The 20,743-nt window shown below is 46.9% G+C and overlaps 1 protein-coding gene across 1 annotated transcript; it reads right to left on the bottom strand.

The window, feature by feature from the left end:
* Window positions 1–19: 19 nt before the first annotated feature.
* Window positions 20–20,743, bottom strand: LOC129714188 (galectin-4-like). The gene is made up of 8 exons (XM_055663703.1): window positions 20,331–20,743; window positions 17,202–17,290; window positions 14,084–14,285; window positions 12,976–13,095; window positions 9,917–9,949; window positions 8,119–8,204; window positions 5,444–5,609; window positions 20–1,869 (listed from the first exon to the last, which is right to left on the bottom strand). Exons 1-8 carry the CDS (start codon window positions 20,358–20,360, stop codon window positions 1,723–1,725), a joined length of 873 nt encoding a protein of 290 aa, XP_055519678.1. The 5' UTR covers window positions 20,361–20,743; the 3' UTR covers window positions 20–1,722.

The raw sequence follows: 20,743 nt of genomic DNA, 5'->3' as shown, positions 1-20,743 counted from the left end.
ATCATATCATGTTATTTAATTCTTTGATTTTGTTTTGATACTCCGGTCAGTTTCTTTTATTATTCCAGGTAGCCATGGCAGGGGTGTTAAAACTTTTCTAAGCAACTAATCAGCAATTCTTGTGATAATAGAATGTCAAAGATGCTGAACGTGGTTAATAATGTGTTTCTTGATGGTCAAATATCTCAACAGCTGACCATGCATGTTTCATGAACTTGGGATGTTGATGCAATCACTGAAACAAGTTGCGATAGAACAAATATTCATAGAATCATGAAGAGCAGAAATAAACTCTTCAATCCACCGCATCCATACCACCGTTATGCCTATCTATAATTCTATTTACCTCCATTAGGCTCATAATCCTCAACTTTCCTGTCCAAATTTCTCTTAAACATTGTAATTGCATCTACCGCTACTAACTGCTCTGGCAGCTCATTCCAGGTAATCACCGATCCTCTGTGGAAAAACATGTCTCTCAGATCACCTTTAAAATTCTCCCCTCTTATCTTTAGTCTATACCCTCTTTGACTGTCCTATCCATCATTAGGTCTGTTTCCTGTAATGGAGTAATGGCTTGCAAACTCACCAAAATGATCTCTCAAAGATAATAAAAGCAAGTCCCAGTCCCCTTCTACACTGTTGGGACTGAGTTAATTAAATATTTAGTGGGGAATTCAACAGCATTTACTGTAACCATTGCACTGAGTTCAGTTTTGATGGACCTTAGAATCATACAGAACTTTCCCCTGGCTGCGAACACAAGGCAACAGCCAGAGAGTTTTGTCTTTGTGGGATATCACTTAAATCTCTTGTCAGAAAAGCCTTTGGCCTGAACTGGAAAGTATTCAGCAAAGGTTTACAAGAATATAGCCAGGATATGAGGACCTGAGCTATAGGAAGGTATTAGTCAGGCTAGGACTTTATTCCTTGGAGTGTAGAAAGTTGGGTTGATCTTGCAGGTGTGTAAAATTACGAGGGGGAATAGATAGGGTGAATGCACACTCATGCACAGTCTTGGCATGGATGAATTGGGCTGCAGGGGCAGTTGTTGCGCTGCATGACTCTATTTCCTACTGAGGGCCCTGTGTCACCCGCACTATTAACAACCTCTATTATAAACACCAACCTAAACCAACTGTTACTTCTCACAGCATGATTATTGCTTCAAAGCAATAAATAAAGATATGCCTATTCAGATCAACCTTTCCATGTTATGATAAGCCATCTGTTCTCCTGTGTGTGTGTTCTTTGTTCTTTATTTCTTTGTGGAGGCATGTATTTCTGAAAGCCCCAACTCCAAGCTCTCCTCTTGCAACTTAACACAAGAACTTATCATTTGAGCAATTTTATTATACATTTCCTCACCTTCACCCATGCGTTGATTGATGTGAAATGGATGTTCAACTATGGATTTGTAAATGATGGAAAGACCACGGATCTTGAGTTTAAGTCATCTTTAATTATAACATATAGCAGAGCGGTACAGCAGGTTGTTAGTTCATCACTACCGCTTCCAAGACTACTTAATGTAGGAAGTGGGTGTTAATATAAAGTATACAGTAAGCTGGGGTTAATGATGCTACATTATTCTGATTGGTTCAGATGCAATAAGCAATCTAGAGGATTGATCACCAAATAAGTAGAGGGTTAAAAATGAGAATTTGGGAAGATTATGCTGATTTTGTTTTCTGGATAAAGCAGATTGTTTACTTCAAAACATTAGTACTGCACAAAAGAAAGGCTGACATCATCAAGGACTTCCAGTTTATTAATCTGGTTCAGGGGCTCCAGCCTGTGGTTGTAGTTGAAGAGGTGCCTTCCATTGACAGAGACTGCGTAGCAGCTTGATTGAACCATGATCTGCATCTGCCAAGAAAGAATTACAGATAAATCATAAAAGTCTTTTAACTTATTAAAGAACATTTTCTTGAGAAAGAAAGAACTGCAGATGCTGGAATTTGGAACAAAACACAGAGTGCTGTAATAACTCAGCAGGTCAAGCAGCATCTGTGAAGGGAACCCTTCTTCGGACTTTGAGTCTGAAGAAGGGTTCCAACCCTAAACATTGTTCGCAGACGACACCGCTGCAGTTGAATGGGCGAGCGGCGCGACTCACGTCGCAGCGGCCTCTGCAGTCAGTCTGTCGTTTTTTAATTTTTGTCTCATTTGAATGTAGTTTAAAGAGTTTTTTTTTTAACTGGGTATGTGTGTGGGGGGCAGGGGGTGGGGAAACTTTTAAAATATTTCCCCTGCACGGAGAACCCAACCTTTTCTCTGTTGGGTGTCCGTTGTCGTTGGGGCCGAGTACCGTGGAGCGGCCTCCAACCGGAACGACCTGGGGCTACAGTCGCGGAGCTGCGGACCTACTTACCATCATGGAGCTGGCCGAGTTCGGAGCGGGAGGAGCAGTGTTGGCGCGCTGCTGCGACCCGACCCCAGATATTCGGAGGCTCCAACCGCAGGTCTGGTGGACGGTGACACCGGGAGCCCGCGGGTCCCTGCTGGGAGACCGCTTTTCGGGGCTTCCGCAACGGCGACTTCTCCCGCCCGAGTTGCGGAGTTGAAAATTACCTGGAGCGGGGCCTTACATCGCCCGGCGCGGCTTTAACGGCCGTGGGACTTGCTAGTGCACGCCGGGGGCTCCAACACCTAGACCCGGAGCACGGCCTTGCATCACCCGGCGCAGTTTTAATGGCCGCGGGACACTTACCATCACCAGCCGGGGGCTTTGACTCTGACATCGGGAGGAGAATGAGGAGTGCAGGGGAGAGATAAGGCTTTGCCTCAATCACAGTGAGGAGGAGATTCACTGGGATGGATGTTTGTGTAAATTGTGTTGTGCCTTGGTTCTTTTTCTTGTGTGTATGACTGCAGAAACAACATTTCGTTTGAACCTCAATGAGGTTCAAATGACAACAAATAAATTGTATCAATTGTATCATGTATCAGTAGGCCGGATAACAAATACTGACGAGACTGAGTACAGGAAGGAGTTTGAGAACCTCGTAACCTGGTGCCTAGACAACGACCTTTCCCTCAATGTCAGCAAGACAAAGGAGATTGTGATCGACTTCAGGAAGCAATGCGGTACACCTATATTGACGACGCCAAATTAGAAAAGGTTGAAAGCTTCAAGTTCTTAGGAGTAAATATCAACAGCAACATGCCCTGGTCCAGGCATATCGAAGCAATGACCAAGATAGCACACCAACGCCTCTACATCCTTAGAAGGCTTAGGATGTTCGGCATGTCCCCAACATCTCTAACCAGTTTCTACTGATGAGTCATAGAAAACATTTTATCAGGGTGCACCACAGCATGGTTTGGGAACAGCTACATCCGAGACCGCAAGAAATTGCAGAGAATTGTGGATGCAGCCCAGACCATTACCCAAACCAACCTCCCTTCCATTGACTCCATCTATACTTCGCACACTGCCTTGGCCAGGCCACCGGCATATTCAAGGATCAGTCTCATCCCAGTCACTCCCTCTTCTACCCTCTGCCAATGGGCAAAAGATACAGAAGTGTGAAAAACGAATACCGCCAGATTCAGGAACAGTTACTTCCCAGCTGTTATTAAATAATTGAACCTTCTGATCACGAACTAGAGTGCGGTCCAGAACTACTATCTACCTCATTGGAGACCCCTCAGACTATCTTCAATCTGACTTTACTGAACTGTATCTGAATTTCACCAAATGTTATTCCCAGAATCCTGTATCTGTACGCTGTGGATGGCTTGATTGTAATCATGTTTGACTGAACGTCATTGACTTCCACCACAGTGAAGAATGTTGATTCCACTGTGGTGGATGTTCATGTTATATTCTATTGTGTATTGTGCTCTTTTTGATTGTATGGTAAATCAAATTCCACTGTACCTTAATTGGCGCAATAAATGTGAAATTCAACTTGAACTTGATGTTTAGTCTTTCCGCTGACTGGGTGGCAGTCAACAAAAAAAAACGAGAACAAAGTGGACTGTTCACTGAGAACACAGGGGGTCCCAGCAGGGGACCGCCAAGACTATCGGGGGACCCAGTGAGGGGGCCACATGCAACCGCAAGCTTTGTTCGCCACTTCAAAAAGGTAAGACTGGTCATTGAACTTTTTGTAACTTTGGCAGAAACATGGCAACTCTTTGTGAGATCTACCATATGATTTTACCAAAGTGTATGTAAAACAAATAATTTCACTGTACCTAGGTAGAAGTGACAATTGAGTGTCATGGAATCATTGACTGAATCTCATTCAATTTCTGCTACTAATAACCAAAATGCCATGGTGAGATATGAAGAATGATCTCTTAGTTTAGTTCAGAGATACAGCATGGAAACAGCCGCCCTGAGTCCATGCCAACCATCGATCACCAGTTCTATGTTATCTCACTCTCTCATCCACTTCCTACACACACACACACACGGGGCAATTTACAGATATCAATTAATCTACAAACACATAATACTTGGGATGTGGGGGGAAACCATAGCACCCAGAGGAAACCCACAAGGTTAAAGGGATAACCAGGGAGGTTCTACTGCAGTTGTACAGGGTCTTGGTGAGACCACACCTGGAGTATTGCGTACAGTTTTGGTCTCCAAATCTGAGGAAGGACATTATTGCCATAGAGGGAGTGCAGAGACGGTTCACCAGACTGATTCCTGGGATGTCAGGACTGTCTTATGAAGAAAGACTGGATAGACTTGGTTATACTCTCTAGAATTTAGAAGATTGAGAGGGGATCTTATAGAAACTTACAAAATTCTTAAGGGGTTGGACAGGCTAGATGCAGGAAGATTGTTCCCGATGTTGGGGAAGTCCAGGACAAGGGGTCACAGCTTAAGGATAAGGGGAAATCCTTTAAAAACCGAGATGAGAAGAACTTTTTTCACACAGAGAGTGGTGAATCTCTGGAACTCTCTGCCACAGAGGGTAGTTGAGGCCAGTTCATTGGCTATATTTAAGAGGGAGTTAGATGTGGCCCTTGTGGCTAAGGGGATCAGGGGGTATGGAGAGAAGGCAGGTACGGGATACTGAGTTGGATGATCAGCCATGATCATATTGGATGGCGGTGCAGGCTCGAAGGGCCGAATGGCCTACTCCTGCACCTAATTTCTATGTTTCTATGATAAGGTGCAAACTCTGCATGGATAGAACCTGAGGTCGGGATAGAACCCAGATCTTCGGTGCTATGAGGCAGCAGCTCTACTAGCTGCACCAGCGTGATGCCCTTTTTATTTGTGACAATTGCACAAGGACTACCGTTTCAGGTTAAATACCGTAAGGGTACGGTTACCACACTCTGGATATCTTTCCCGAGCTGGAAATAGTCAACAACAGCGTTACCAGGGTAAACGCTGCTGACTCGAGGGCAGCCGCCTAATCTACAGCACGCCTGCAAACTCCGAGCCTGGGCCCTGCCCAGGAGGATGACGTACCTCAAACGTCTGGCCAGGCACAAATGGGAGGAAGGGCAAAGCTCGCTCCTCTGTACCCCATTCCTGCTGGATTCTGCTGTTCCGCACCACGGCATTTTCATTGAATCTTTGATCGATGTGCAGGGCAATGTTATCCCAGCAGCTCGTCATCAGATTAATGGAAAACCTTGAAAAAAAGAAAACATCTATGACGGTAAGTAATTTGTTTTGAGGACATTAGTAATTTGTTCCATTAGACATTTGTTCCAGGTGTCAACTGCTCTACATCGGTGAGACCAAGCGCAAGTTTGGCGATCGCTTCGCCCAACACCTCCACTCACTTCGCAATAACCAACCTGATCTCCCGGTGGCTCAGAACTTCAACTCCCCCTCCCATTCCGAATCCGACCTTTCTGTTGTGGGCCTCCTCCATGGCCAGAGTGAGTCCCACCGCAAATTGGAAGAGCAGCACCTCATATTTCGCTTGGCGACTTTACATCCCAACATTGACCTCCAATATCAGGTAGCCCTTGCTTTACCCTCCTTCCACTCCCTCCTTCCCAGCTTTCCCACAGCCTACTGTCTCCGCCTCTTCCTTTCTTTTACCCGCTTCCCCCCAACATCAGTCTGAAGAAAGGTCTCGACCCAAAACGTCGCCTATTCCTTCACTCCATAGATGCTGCCTCACCCGCTGAGTTTCTCCAGCATTTTTGTCTACCTTAGTAATCCATTTGTATTTTTATAGCTTCATCGTGCATTTTGTGCCCTCAGTACCCCAATCTTTCAAAAATGTATAGAATCACAGAGTCATAGGAGATGTGAGGAGGCGTGAGAGGAATTGAGAGAGGGACTGGAGGGAAGAGAGTCATACAGTGTGGGAACAGACCCTTCGGCCCAAACTGCCCACGCCGACCAACATGCCCCATCAACAAGTCCCACTTGCCTGTGTTTGACCCATATCCCTCTAACCATATCCTATCCATGTACCTGGCCCAATGTCTCTTAAACATTGTGGCGCCATCTGGTGGTTGAGCCACTTATGGATCGAACCCTCGTCAGAGAGGTAAAATGATCACGTGACTGAGTTTGGCGGGCGTTTGCTAGGGAAGTTCAGAGCTCTCACTTACCGTGCGTTTGTTTAACAGTTGTATCTGCCAATAAAGATCATTTTCTTCACAACTAGTGAATTACTACAAGGTTATGATAGTCCCTGTCTCAACTACCTCCTCCAGCAGCTCGTTCCATATACCCACCACCCTTTGTGTAAAAAAACTACCCCTCAGGTCCCTGTATATAGAAGACACACAGTAATTGGCCCAGCACTGAACCCTGAGGCACACCACAAGTCACAGGCCTACAGTCTGAAAAGCAAACTTCCACCATCACCATCAGCTTCTTTCCATGATGCCAATGTTTCCATCCAGTCAGCTAGCCTCTCCTAGAATCCCATGCGATCTAACCTTCCAGAGCACCGTCCCATCTCGAACCTTGTCAAATGCCTTGCTGAAATCCACATATAGAACCGACAGCTCTGCCCTCATCAATCTTTTGCCATCCATCTTCTTTTTAAACTCCTCCAACAATCTAACCTTCGCAACCTCCTGGGTAAAAACCTCTGGACATTCATCACCCTCTGTGAGAAGAAATTCTTACACACTTTAAATAAACTCTCATCCTGGTCACCACTTTGCAGAAAGATTTGATAGAAGAAGACAAGAAGAAGTCGATAGATGCCTCTCATAATCTCCTAACCTGCCCCAATGGGTGAGATGGTGATTATTCTGGGTTTAAAAAAGACTCAGGATTTTTGAAACAGACTTTATGCACGAGGTTAAACTAAGAATGTTAGTAAAACATATTCAAAGATTCAAAGTTATTTCACAGAAACGGTTTGAGCACAACCTGACGCAGACGTAACGAGATATAAACATGGGAGACACCGGTAAGATTGAAGTGCTCACATGAGAGGTTTTCTTCTTAAGGCTGGGCCACAGTTGTCTCTCACACACACACACGGAGACACACACAGGCGCACACACACACACACACACACGGAGACACACACAGGCGCACACACACACACACACGGAGACACACACAGGCGCACACACACGCGCACACACACACACGGAGACACACACAGGCGCACACACACACACACACGGAGACACACACAGGCGCACACACAGGCGCACACACACACACGGAGACACACACAGGCGCACACACATACACACACACGGAGACACACACAGGCGCACACACACACACACACGGAGGCACACACAGGCGCACACACACACACACACACGGAGACACACACAGGCGCACACACACACACACACACACGGAGACACACACAGGCGCACACACACACACACACACGGAGACACACACAGGCGCACACACACACACACACGGAGGCACACACAGGCGCACACACACACGCACACACACACACGGAGACACACAGAGGCGCACACACACACACACACACACACACACACACACACACACACACACACACACACACACACACACACACACACACACACACACACACACACACACACACACACACACACACACACACACACAGAGCTTAAAGAAAACAGAAAATGCTGGAACAACTGAAGCATCTACCGAGAGAGAGAGAGAGTTAATGTTTCAGGTTGAAGACACTTGTCAGAACTTACCTGGTAGCATTGGTGTTCACAGTCCCAACAATCTTTATCAGCTGCTGTGGACGGATGGCTCCGATATAGGCCTTGTACGGAACAACCTAAGGAATGACCCAAGATATCCATCACAATACAAGATACAAGATACATTTAATTGTCATTTGGACCCCTTGAGGTCCAAACGAAATGCCGTTTCTGCAGCCATACATTACAAACAAATAGACCCAAGACACAACAACACAACATAATTTACATAAACATCCATCACATCATTGTGATGGAAGGCCAAAAACACTTATCTCTCCACTGCACTCTCCCCCCCCACGATGTCAGAGTCAAAGTCAAAGCCCCCGGCTGGCGATGGCGATTGTCCCGCGGCCATTAAAGCCACGCCGGGTGATGCGAGGTCGCACACCGGGTCTTGGTGTTAGAGCCCCCGGCGTGCGCTCGCAGAGTCCCGAGGCCATTCCAAGCCTCGCGGGGTGGTGCTGTAAAGGCCCCGCTCCAGGAGCTCTTCAACCCCGCAACTCGGACGGGGGAAGTCGCTGTTGCGAGAGCCCTGAAAAGCGGTCTCCCTCCAGGGAGCCGCGGGCTCCCGGTGCCACCGTCCACAGACCTGCCGTTGGAGCCTCCGACTCTCCGGTAGCAGCAGCAGCAGCAGCAGCAGCAGCAGCGCTCCTCCACCGCTCCACCCGCTCCGGACTCGGCCAGCCCCGCGACGGCAACGGTGAGTCGTAGCACCAGAGTCCCCGGCTTCTTCCTGTTGGAGGCCGCTCCTCGTTGCGGCCCCAACGACAACGGAAACCCGACGAAAGAAGGTCGGGTCTCCAGTGCAGGGAGAGATTTAAAAAGTTTCCCCCCCCCCTCCCACCCCACACACACACACACACCCCCCAACAAAAAATAACAAAAACTACATTAAAACACAGACAAAAAATAATAAACCGCGGACAGACTGCAGAGGCCGCTGCTGACGAGAGTCGCGCCGCCCACCACTTTGAGTTTGAGCAATGAGCTCAACAGTGTGGGCAGCTGAAGCCTGTAGGGCTGGAGAAGATGACAGCAATACGGAGAGCTGGGGCCAGGGAGAGAGTTAATCACGTTGTATCATTGAGAGGGTGTGTGAGTTCATAAAGGCTGTGCGATGATTCATATAAAATGTAGCGGCACTGTGGTGTGGCAGTTGGCGCTGATGCCTCTTGACACCAGAGAAAATGATTTCAATCCTGACCTTGGGAGCTGTCCGTGTGGAGTTTGCATGTTTTCCCTATGATTGTGTCAAAACTACATAAAGTGTGTGTTTAGGAGATGAGGACAGAAGGGGCATGAAGTGTGAAGCCAGATGCAGGACTCTAGGTGGAAGGGAATGGAGGGAGGGGGAAAGGGAGAAATGGGGAGCATCCAAATGGGGCACAGGGATGAGAAGGGGAAAAAGGGAGCGAAGGGGAGGGGGGATTTGTAGGTTATATGTTGGAATAAAATTAAACGGGAGGGAGAAAATGATGAGGAAATAATTAAACAATGGCAAACAACAGAACGAGGGGTGCTATTAGAACCTCTTCATGTAGCCCTTGCTCTCTCTCTCTCTCCATCCCTTCACCTTTCCCAGTTCTCCCACTAGTCCCACTGTCTCCGCTTACTTTCTTTTGTCTCACCCCCTCCCCTGATATCAGTCTGAAGAAGGGTCTCGACCCGAAACGTCGCCTATTCCTTCTCTCCATAGATGTTGCCACACTCGCTGAGTTTCTCCAGCATTTTGTGTCTACCTTTGATTTTACCAGCATCTGCAGTTCTTTCTTGAACAAATACTTACTGGATTAGACACAGTCACTGGGGCAGGTGTGCTCTGTAAAACAATAACATAAAATGTTAGTACTTACTCCATGGGTTGGCAAACCCCTTAAACAAAGCCACAAAACACTGGATACCATCACTAAGAAACACTATGAGGCAGCAAGGAATTGATTTTGTGTGTGTGATCATTTGGCATAACTATTGTATATGCATGGCCATTACACTTATGTATTATTGTATTGCATAGTGTAACAAGGTCTTATATTGTATTATGTCACAATATCATGAAATAATATATCATGTAATAATGTTGATAGGTGGTATATGGTATTGTGCATCAACATTATGCTGTAACACATAACTATTGTTATTATTGGATATGTAAAGCCAATTAACAATTGTTATAAACTATAACAAGTGGGGATGGAGGGGTTTTGGGATTGGTGTGTGAGAAGGTGGGTCAATGAGAGCCTCTATGTATGTTATGTCTTGTGCTGTATGTTCTATGTTGGACCCCCTCGAAAACGAGATGACTGTCCATCTCAAGGGGTTATCCATGAATAAACTTGTTTCAAATTTTCCTTGGGAAATTTCATAAAAGTATTAAGAAGGTAGACACAAAATGCCGGAGTAACTCGGCGTCTCTGGAGAGAAGGAAAGGGTGATGTTTCGGGTCGAGACCCTTCTTCAGACTGATAAGGTAATAATAACATGTGCCAGGCCAAGCCACGTGTGACTGTGATGTTCCTTAGTACCCATCCAGTGAACACCACTTTAGCCTGACATCCCAGGTTTCCAAATCTACCTAACACCACACCCTGGACTCGAACCATCTCTCCCGCTGCTTTCCTGCAAGCAGACAGCTGTGTTGAAGATAAAATGCCCACTGAGATCACATGACTTGCATCAGCCGGGAAGATAAGTGGTAACCCCTGCTTGAGCAGGAGCGGCGATCAACGAGATCTCATTGGCGCATCTGGTAGTGCCGCTGTCCCGCAGGCCTGAATTCAGTCCTGGCCTCGGGAGCTGTCTGTGTGGAGTTCTCATGTTCTCCCTGTTCGAACCAATCCCCCAGTTCTCTCTATTTCCCGCAGACACGCGGGTAGATAGGTTACATGGTCACTGCCATTCATATGTAGGCGAGTGGTAAAACCTAGTGGGAGCTAATGAGAACATGCGGAGAATAAAACGGGATTCATGTAGTGTTAGTGCAACTGGGTGGTTGATGTCTGGTGTGGACTCTCTGGGTCAAAAGGCCTGTTTACATGCTGTATGATTCTATGGTACCTGTATACACAGGACAGTGAAGGTTCAACAACTTTCCCAGCTCTCCTTAGTAAAAGACCCAGAAGAGAGGAATAGCCAAACTAATTTGGAAATCCAACCAAGGACAAAGACAAGAGGATTTTTGACACAGAGGGTGGTGAGTGGCTGGAACTGCCAGAGCTGGTGGAAACAGATGGATATTGGCATTTAAAAGACTTTTGGATTGGGAATGGATGGACATGGATTATGTGTTGATAGATAAGAGTTGGTTCTGGTGTGTTTGACACAGACATTGTGGGCTGGAGAATCTGTTCCTATGCTGTACTGTTCTATGTTCTACATTCCTTGTCCAAATGCAGCAAACGGGATGTGGAGTCTTGGTACTTTGCGGCAGACCTTAAAACACACCATTTGTACCAAGTCTTCCCACCTTCTTGCAGTTTGTGACATTTAAGAGACTTGTAGACAGGCACGTGGATATGCAGGGAATGGAAGGATATGGATTACAAGTAGGCACATGGGATTAGTTTACTTGGCATCATGTTTAGCACAAACATTGAGGGCTGAAGGGCCTAATCTTGTGCTGTAGTATTCTATGTTCAATGTTACTCTCTGGGAAGATTGCAAGTGCAGGACCTGGTACGTTTGATGTGTGCAGGGACTGGTGGAAGTCATAATATTGATGAGGGGTTTAAGGAAGTTTGGAGCCGGGTCGGGGATGGACAAAAGGGAAGACCTCAAGGTGAATGAATGCCTCAGAGTGTTGTGGGGCTGGGAGGGGTTACATTTTGGGAGTGATAAATCCCAGGAGGTGTTTGAACAGGGGGGGAGGGGCGGGAAACTCTAGGGTATAGGTTCTCCAAGCACATGAATGAATTGGACTTGGCATCACTTGTGAAATCCAAAGAAAGGGTTTCGGACTCTTGAAACACATGGCAGTAGTCCAGTCCAAAATCAGAAGGCAAATGAACACTATAGAGACACGCAGCTCAATAACAGGCCCTTTGACCCACCACATCAATGCCAACCTTTTATTGCCCATTCACACTCTTCCCATTTATCTGCATTTGGACCGTATCCTATGTTGGTAAGATTCTTCAACAAAGTCAAAACCCAATGCATTCAAATAAAGTCCGACACAAGGCCAGACATTGTTACCAGGCAATTGAACCGTCCTATCAACAACTGGAGAGCAGTGCTGAACTACTATTTACCTCATTGGAGACCCTTGGACTATCTTTAATCAGACTTTATCTTACACTCAGTTATTCCCTTTGTCCTGTATCTGTACACTGCGGATGGCTCAATTGTAAACATGTATAGCCTTTCCGCTGACTGGTTAGCACGCAACAAAAGCTTTTCACTGTAGCTCAGTACACGTAACAATAAACTAAACTAAACTCTTTCTTTTCTCTGTGAGTCTTTAAAACTCTTCTTCAAAGAGCTGTGGAAGCAGATTATTTGAATATGTTTAAGACTGAGGTTGAGAGGATCTTGAGGATTGAGGTGTGGAAGGTCACCGTGAGTGGGCAAGGATGTGGGGTTGAAGTTAAGAGCAGGTTGGCATTGATCTCATTTAGAGATGGGGCAGCAGGTTTGAGGGGCCAAATGGCCTACTAATTTGGATGCCAGACCATCTGGGCCTCCTATGTGTGTACTCCTGCTGTGTGAGGAGGCAGCCTGTGCAAATTTGCAACCAAACTCCCATCGTTAGCAGAGGCAGTGCTAAACACGAGTGATGGGTCTGGTTGCCTCAGTCTCTGCCCTTCCACACCGGGCTTGTGCTCGGTAAGTAAACAGTGTGATACCCACGTCTGGTTCTTTGAAGGTGATGGCATTCACATGAACATCTCCGGTAACATTCAGGGTGCCGACACTCATCATGGGCAACCTGTGTTTGTACTCCAGGAAATGCTGCCCGTCCACAGAGACCTGTGGAAGAAGAGAACATCCGTGTTACTTAGAAAAAAGCCAGACTCTGCCTGTACTGCCGGGATTAACTCACAGCCTTGGACTGACGGGAGTCAGAAGGGAGTGGTAGCCCAGGCTTACAGCCAGCGTGGAGAAATAGCGCTAACTTCACTGCTCCGGCCTGGTGTCGTTTGGACCTCTAGGGGTCCAAATGACAATTAAATTGACTCTTGACTCTCTTGACTCTCTCTTGTGTCCCGTCAGTCCATGACTGTAGATTAACCCGACGGGACAGGCAGATTTGAGCTGGAGTTAGCGCTGCTTCTCCGCGCTGGCCGTGCGTATGGAGCGCTGCTCCAGTCTGACTCCCGACATCTCTAGCCGCCCCCGGACGAGGGAGAGGCACTCGGTAGGGACGGGGATGGTCCAGTGGCGGTTCGGCCATGCGGTGAGAACAGAGAGGTTGAGAAGGAGTTTCTTCCCAGAGGCCATTCGGACTGTAAACGCCTATCTCACCAGGGACTAACTCTACTTAACGTTTTTCCTTCCATTATTTATTATGTAAAGGTATATGTGTGTTATGATTGTGTTTACCACTTTCAATTCACTGCACATCTCGTATGTGTATGTGACAAATAAACTTGACTTGACTTGACTTGACTTGAGTTATAAAGTCATATAGCAAGGTAAAATGCCCTTTGGCCCAACTTGGCAAAGATGCCCATCAACATTAGCCCCGTGTTGATGGTATTGATCTAAATGTTCAAAAGTACTGAGGTCCCATGTTTTTTTAGTTGCTCCACCTATTGTACTTGTGTTTGGCATAATTGTATTCATGTGTAGTATTATCGAATTTGATGGAACAACACACAAACAAAACATTTTCACTGTATCTCTGTGCATGTGACGATAATAATAAAACTAAACTTAATCCATTGGCCCGCTCTAGGTTACAGGTTTTCAGGCCAAGGTTAGGGTGCGACTATAACTGTGGAGCTAGCTTACATACCTGGAAATGATCATTGCATGTTTTAATGATGAGTTCAAAGTAGGATCTGGCATTGATGGGAATCTGGTGCTTTATCTCTTCAGTTCCCCAATTGTAATTCTCCAGTGTGTTGCAGACCACGGTGGATTGATCGTAACGCACGTTGAAGTGAAAAGCAATGTCCAAATGTTTGGAGTTGCTGCACACAAAGTTCACTTCAAATCTGCAAAGCAAAGTTCAATCAATCAGCTTCTCTGAGACACTCATAACTCCCACATAGCTTTGGTCACCAGCAATAGCTCTGGCTAGGATGTGGATGTTTCCCAAAGGCAGACTGCCATTTGAAGAATGTACCTGTATCTAATATAGTTATTGAAGGGAGGTCATTTGGAAGCTTCCCTTTCAGGGACAGCACGGTGGCGCAGCAGTAGAGTTGCTGCCTTACAGCGCCGTAAACCTGGATTTGATCCTGACCACGGGTGCTGTCTGTATGGAGTTTGCATGTTCTCCCTGTGTCCAGCGTGGGTTTCTCCGCGATCTTTGGTTTCCTCCCACTCTCCAGGTTTGTAGGTTAATTTGCCTAGTGCCTAGTGTGTGTAGGATAGTGCTAATGTGCGGGGATCGCTGGTCGGGGCGGACTCGGTGGGCCGAAGGTTTCCGTGCTGTACTTTGGATCCGAACTTGTACAAACAGGTACTTTGGATCCGTCTTCGCTAAGGAGGACACAAACAATCTCCCTGATGTACTAGTGGCCAGGGGATCTGGGGTGACGGAGGAACTGAAAGAAATGCATATTAGGCAGGAAATGGTGTTGGGTAGACTGATGGGACTGAAGACTGATAAATCCCCAAGGCCTGATGGTCTGCATCCCAAGGTACTTAAGGAGGTAGCTCTGGAAATCGTGGACGCATTGGTGATCATTTTCCAATGTTCTATAGATTCAGGATCAGTTCCTGTCGATTGAAGGATAGCTAATTTTATCCCACTTTTTTTAAATGGCGGAGAGAGAAAACAGGGAATTATAGAGCAGTTAGCCTGACATCGGGGGTAGGGAAGATGCTGGAGTCAATCATAAAAGATGAAATAGCGGCATATTTGGATAGCAGTAGCAGGATGACTAATCTTCTGGAATTTTTTGAGGATGTAACTAGGAAAATGGACAAGGGAGAGCCAGTGGATGTACTGTACCTGGACTTTCAGAAAGCATTTAATAAGGTCCCACATAGGAGATTAGTGGGCAAAATTAGAGCACATGGTATTGGGGGTTGGGTGCTGATATGGACAGAAAATTGATTGGCAGACAGGAAACAAAGAGTAGGGATTAACGGGCCCCTTTCAGAATGGGAGGAAGTGACTAGTGGGGTACTGCAAGGTTTGGTGCTGGGACCACAGCTATTTACAATATATATTAGTGATCTAGATGAAGGGATTAAAGGTAACATTAGCAAATTAGCAGATGATACAAAGCTAGGTGGCAGTGTGAACTGTGAAGAGGATGCTATGAAGATGCAGGGTGACTTGGACAGGTTGGGTGAGTGAGCAGATGCATGGCAGATGCAGTTTAATGTGGATAAATGTGAGGTTATCCACTTTGGTGGCAAAAACAGGAAGGCAGATTATTACCTAAATGGTGTCAAGTTTAGAAAAGGGGAAGTACAACAGGATCTGGGGGTCCTTGTTCATCAGTCACTGAAAGTAAGTATGCAGGTGCAGCAGGCAGTGATGAGTTGAGTATAGGAGCAAAACAAGAGGAGTTGAGTATGGGAGAAAAGAGGTCCTTCTGCAGTTGTTCGGGGCCCTAGTGAGATCACACGTGGAGTATTGTGTGCAGTTTCTGGCTCCAAATTTGAGGAAGGACATTCTTGCTATTGAGGGAGTGCAGCGTAGGTTCACCAGGTTACTTCCCGGGATGGCGGGACTGTCATATGTTGATAGAATGGAGATGCTGGGCTTGTATACTCAGGAATTTAGAAGGATGAGAGGAAATATTATTGAAACATATAACATTATTAAGGGTTTGGATAGGCAGGAAACATGTTCCCGATGTTGGGGGTGCCTAGAACCAGGGGCCACAGTTTAAGAATAAGAGGTAAGCCATTTAGAATGGAGATTGGGGAAAACATTTTCACACAGAGAGTTGTGAGTCTGTGGAATTCTCTGCCTCAGAAGGCGGTGGAGGCCAGTTCTCTGGATGCTTTCATGAGAGAGTTAGATAAAGCTCTTAAAGATAGTGGAGTCAGGGGATATGGGGAGATGGCACGAACGGGTTACTGATTGTGGCTGATCAGCCACATTGAATGGTGGCGTTGGCTCGAAGGGCCGAATAGCCTATTCCAGCACCTATTGTCTATTATATATTGTCTATTATCTATTGTCTATTGTATCTCCAAACTATAAACTAAACCTGTATCTACCTGTCAGTTAAAATGACACAAAGTGTTGGATTAACAGCGGGGCAGGCAGCATCTCTGGAGAACATGGCTTAGTGATATTTTGGGTCAAGCCTTCTACAGACTGATCGTGTGGGTGTGGGAGGGGGAAGAAAGCTCGGAGTGAGAAAGGACAGGATATAGCGTGGCAGGTAATAGGTGAACACGGGTGAAGGAGGGTATTAATAGACTGATTGTTCCATAAAGACCAAAGATGAGAAAAAAGGATGGTGTGAAACATGAGGATTGTAGAGTTGCGAATTGTTGAGCCAGAGGAAGGAATATAGGTGGAGGGGAAGTGGTGGGAAGAAATAGACGCATGTCAGCTTGGAGAAAATGGATAAATTGCTGTTGCTCCTTTAGCAAAGAAGATGTCAAATGGTGTGGGAGTTGTCAGAGCTAGGGAAACTAGTAAAATGTAATATAAAATCCTTCCAGGACTGTTGGTGGGAGAAGGTGTCACACTCTTTAGATTCAGATTCAGATTCAGATTCAATTTTAATTGTCATTGTCAGTGTACAGTACAGAGACAACGAAATGCATTTAGCATCTCCCTTGAAGAGCGACATAGCAAACGATTTGAATTAAAAAAAATAATAATAAGTGTCCGGGGGGGGGGGGGGGGGGGGGGGGGTGGTGATTGGCAGTCACCGAGGTACGTTGTTGAGTAGAGTGACAGCCGCATGTTACCAAACTGCTAACTATGTTACCTTATAGCTTTTTCTGGCACTTGTCCTTGAATTATCACTATCTTCCCATCCTGAAGTCCGCGCACTATTTTCCCAATAAAGGGCATTACCTGAAAGAGGAACAAATATACTTAGAATAATAAAAGTCTCATTTTATCCCAAAGAGTCAGTGTTTACAGAAGCATTTCTCAACCTTTTTACCCTTGCGGAAACCCTGAAATAATTTTCATGTCTCAGGGAACCTGGGCCCGCCGCCATTTTGAAATCGCCATTTTGACACGCGTACAATGGCGATCTCTGGCATCACAACGGGCATTCATCAGCCACGCCTGCGTAGTTGGGGGAGGGTTGCTGGGTTGGGATCGGCAGTTTAACATCCAGCGTTGTGTATAGGTGATTGCTACTGGGGGAATATTGCGTTGGGGGAGGGGGACCCATCGGGTCCATGCTTGGTCTAGTTCAGGGGTGTCAAACTCATTTTTGGTCACTGGCCAGATTGGGCAAAATGCGACTTCATGCTGGGCCGGATCAGTTGCGCACGCATGAACGCATGCTCCCACAGCTTTCGTTGCCTCCTCTAGTCTCTCTACACCAATGACAGCACCTCCAAAGACTCCTCTGCCGAGCTTCTCAAGTTTGCGGACGACACAACCCTGATTGGACTGATCCAGGATGGGGAGGAATTTGCCTACAGACAGGAAGTGTCACAGCTGGCATCCTGGTGCCATTGCAACAACCTAGAGCTCATTGCGTATCCGGTAGGCTGCGCGGCTCTGGTCAGCAGCGGCCTCTGCAGCCTGTCCGCATTTTATTATTTTTTGTCTGTGTTTTCATGTAGTTTTTGTTATTTTATGTTGGGTGTGTGTGTGTGGGGGGATGGGGGTGGGGGTGGGGGGGGGGGGGAAAACTTTTTGAATCATTCCCTGCACTGGAGACCCGACCTTTTCTCGTCGGGTCTCAGGTGTCGTTGAGGCCGCAACGAGGAGCGGCCTCCAACGGGAAGAAGCCGGGGACTCTGGTGCCGACTCACCATTGCCGTCGCGGAGCTGGCCGAGACCGGAGCGGGTGGAGTGGTGGAGGAGCGTTGCCGCTGCCACTGCCGCTGCTGCTGCTGCTGCTGCTGCTGCCGCTGCTGCTGAGTCGGAGGCTGCTGCTGCGGGTTTGCGGACGGCGGCACCGGGAGCCGACGGATCCCTGGAGGGAGACCGCTTTTCGGGGCTCCTGCAACGGCGACTTCTCCCGCCCGAGTTGCGGGGTTGAAGAGCTCCTGGAGCGGGGCCTACATCACTGCCCCGCGCGGCTGGAACGGCCGCGGGACTTTGCGAGCGCACACCGGGGTCTCTAACACCAAGACCCGGTGTGCGACCTCGCATCACCCGGCGTGGCTTTAATGGCCGCGGGACAATCGCCATCGCCAGCCGGGGGCTATGACTTTGACTCTGACATCGGGGGGGAGAGAGTGCAGTGGAGAGATAAGTTTATTTGGCCTTCCATGTTTATGTAAAAATGTAATTATGTTGTGTCTGGGGTCTATTTGTGTGTATTGTATGGCTGCAGAAACGGCATTTCGTTTGGACCTCTAGGGGTCCAAATGACAATTAAATTGACTCTGACTCTGACTCTGACAGTGCTCTTAAGACAGTGGAATTGATTGTAGACTTTAGGAGAGCTCACCCCACTCACCATCAACAACACCACAGTCACATCTGTGGAGTCTTTTAAGTTCTTGGAACCATCATCTCCAAGGACCTTAAGTGGGGGGGCTACCAGCGACTCCACAGTCAAAAATGCACAGCAGAGGATGTACTTCCTACGGCAGCTGAGGAAGTACAATCTGCCACAGGCAATGATGATCCATTTCTATATGGGCATCGTAGAGGCTGTCCTCACCTTCTCCATCGTGGTTTGTTTGGCGGAGTCAGGGGATATGGGGAGAAGGCAGGAACGGGGTACTGATTGTGGATGATCAGCCATGATCACATTGAATGGCGGAGCTGGCTCGAAGGGCCAAATGGCCTACTCCTGGACCTATTGTCCATTAGCAGACACAAATGTAAACCTAACAAAACAAATTGTTGTTACTCGGAGGGTCCTGGCCCCTTATGTAAAAAAGGTTGCTCCTGAACTAAACGGAATCCTTGATCCTGTCCTGCCAGCCTTTGCATTCATTGATATTTTATTCACAATATTAGGATTTGCTGAATACCAAAGATCATAGCAAAGATCATAGGAAGATTGCATATCATTCTCTCACTCTCCCCAACCTCTATCACTTGCCCCAATCCTTCTCGCTCTCCCAATTTCTCCCACTCACTCTCATGCTCCCCAGACCCTCCTATTCTCCCCAGTCCGTTTCTCAAACCCTCTCATGCTTCCTCACATTCCTCTCGCTCTCCCCACTCCCTCTCAATCTTCCCCAGCTTTCTCTGTTCCGCACTCCCTTCATTCCTACTCCCTTACCTCATCTCTCACATCCTCTCACACTCTTCTCTCTCACTATCTTCCATTCTCTCAATTCCTCTTCCTTCCCCTCGCTCCCTTGCTCCTACTCCCTGCGTTCCCCAGCCCTCCCACACTTCTCCAATTAACCCAGAACCTCACCCAAACCCTCATCCCCATTTGAGCCTTTGACTCAATATCCTAAAAAGTGGGAGAAACAATGAAATAATCGCCGCGGACATTGTCAGGGAAAACAACCAATGAACAAAACAACAACAGGGTCCGTCCGACAGGGTGGGATTGCTGTTTAGAAACATAGAAACATAGAAATTAGGTGCAGGAGTTGGCCATTCGGTCCTTCGAGCCTGCACCGCCATTCAATATGATCATGGCTGATCATCCAACTCAGTATCCCGTACCTGCCTTCTCTCCATACCCCCTGATCCCCTTAGCCACAAGGGCCACATCTAACTCCCTCTTAAATATAGCCAATGAACTGGCCTCAACTACCCTCTGTGGCAGAGAGTTCCAGAGATTCACCACTCTCTGTGTGAAAAAAAAGTTCTTCTCATCTCGGTTTTAAAGGATTTCCCCCTTATCCTTAAGCTGTGACCCCTTGTCCTGGACTTCCCTAACATCTGGAACAATCTTCCTGCATCTAGCCTGTCCAACCCCTTAAGAATTTTGTAAGTTTCTATAAGAGTTTCATACCGGGTTATAGATGGGCAGCTGTTTCATCATCTTGCTGGATCTCGCCTTCCTTCTTTCTGCTCTGGGGACTCCGGGACACGGATTGAACTTATGAGCATTGTGTAGTATCTCTTATATAGTACAGCAGGAGATAAACTTGGGGTGGGAACATCCCCGGAACTAACGTTAATTTCCTCCAGTTCTTTCTGTTTTGCTTAAAGTTCAACCTCTGCAGATTGACTGGAATTTATTTATGGCAGATACAATCTGTTCGTGGAAATCAGTGATTATTTGAAAATTAGTCCAAAGAACTTGTTTTGTTCTCATTACCATCTGTGCCACTCAGATCTTATTGTTTGAGCACGCCTTATATTCTTAACTTCTACAAAGTTCTATGGATGCTCCATGTAAAAGCAAACTATTGGGTTGAGGTT

Source organism: Leucoraja erinacea, chromosome 38 (assembly GCF_028641065.1).
Source record: "Leucoraja erinacea ecotype New England chromosome 38, Leri_hhj_1, whole genome shotgun sequence".
Lineage (NCBI taxonomy): Eukaryota > Metazoa > Chordata > Chondrichthyes > Rajiformes > Rajidae > Leucoraja > Leucoraja erinaceus.
The sequence above is the reverse complement of the archived record's forward strand: the minus strand, read 5'-3'. Positions and strand labels throughout refer to the sequence as shown.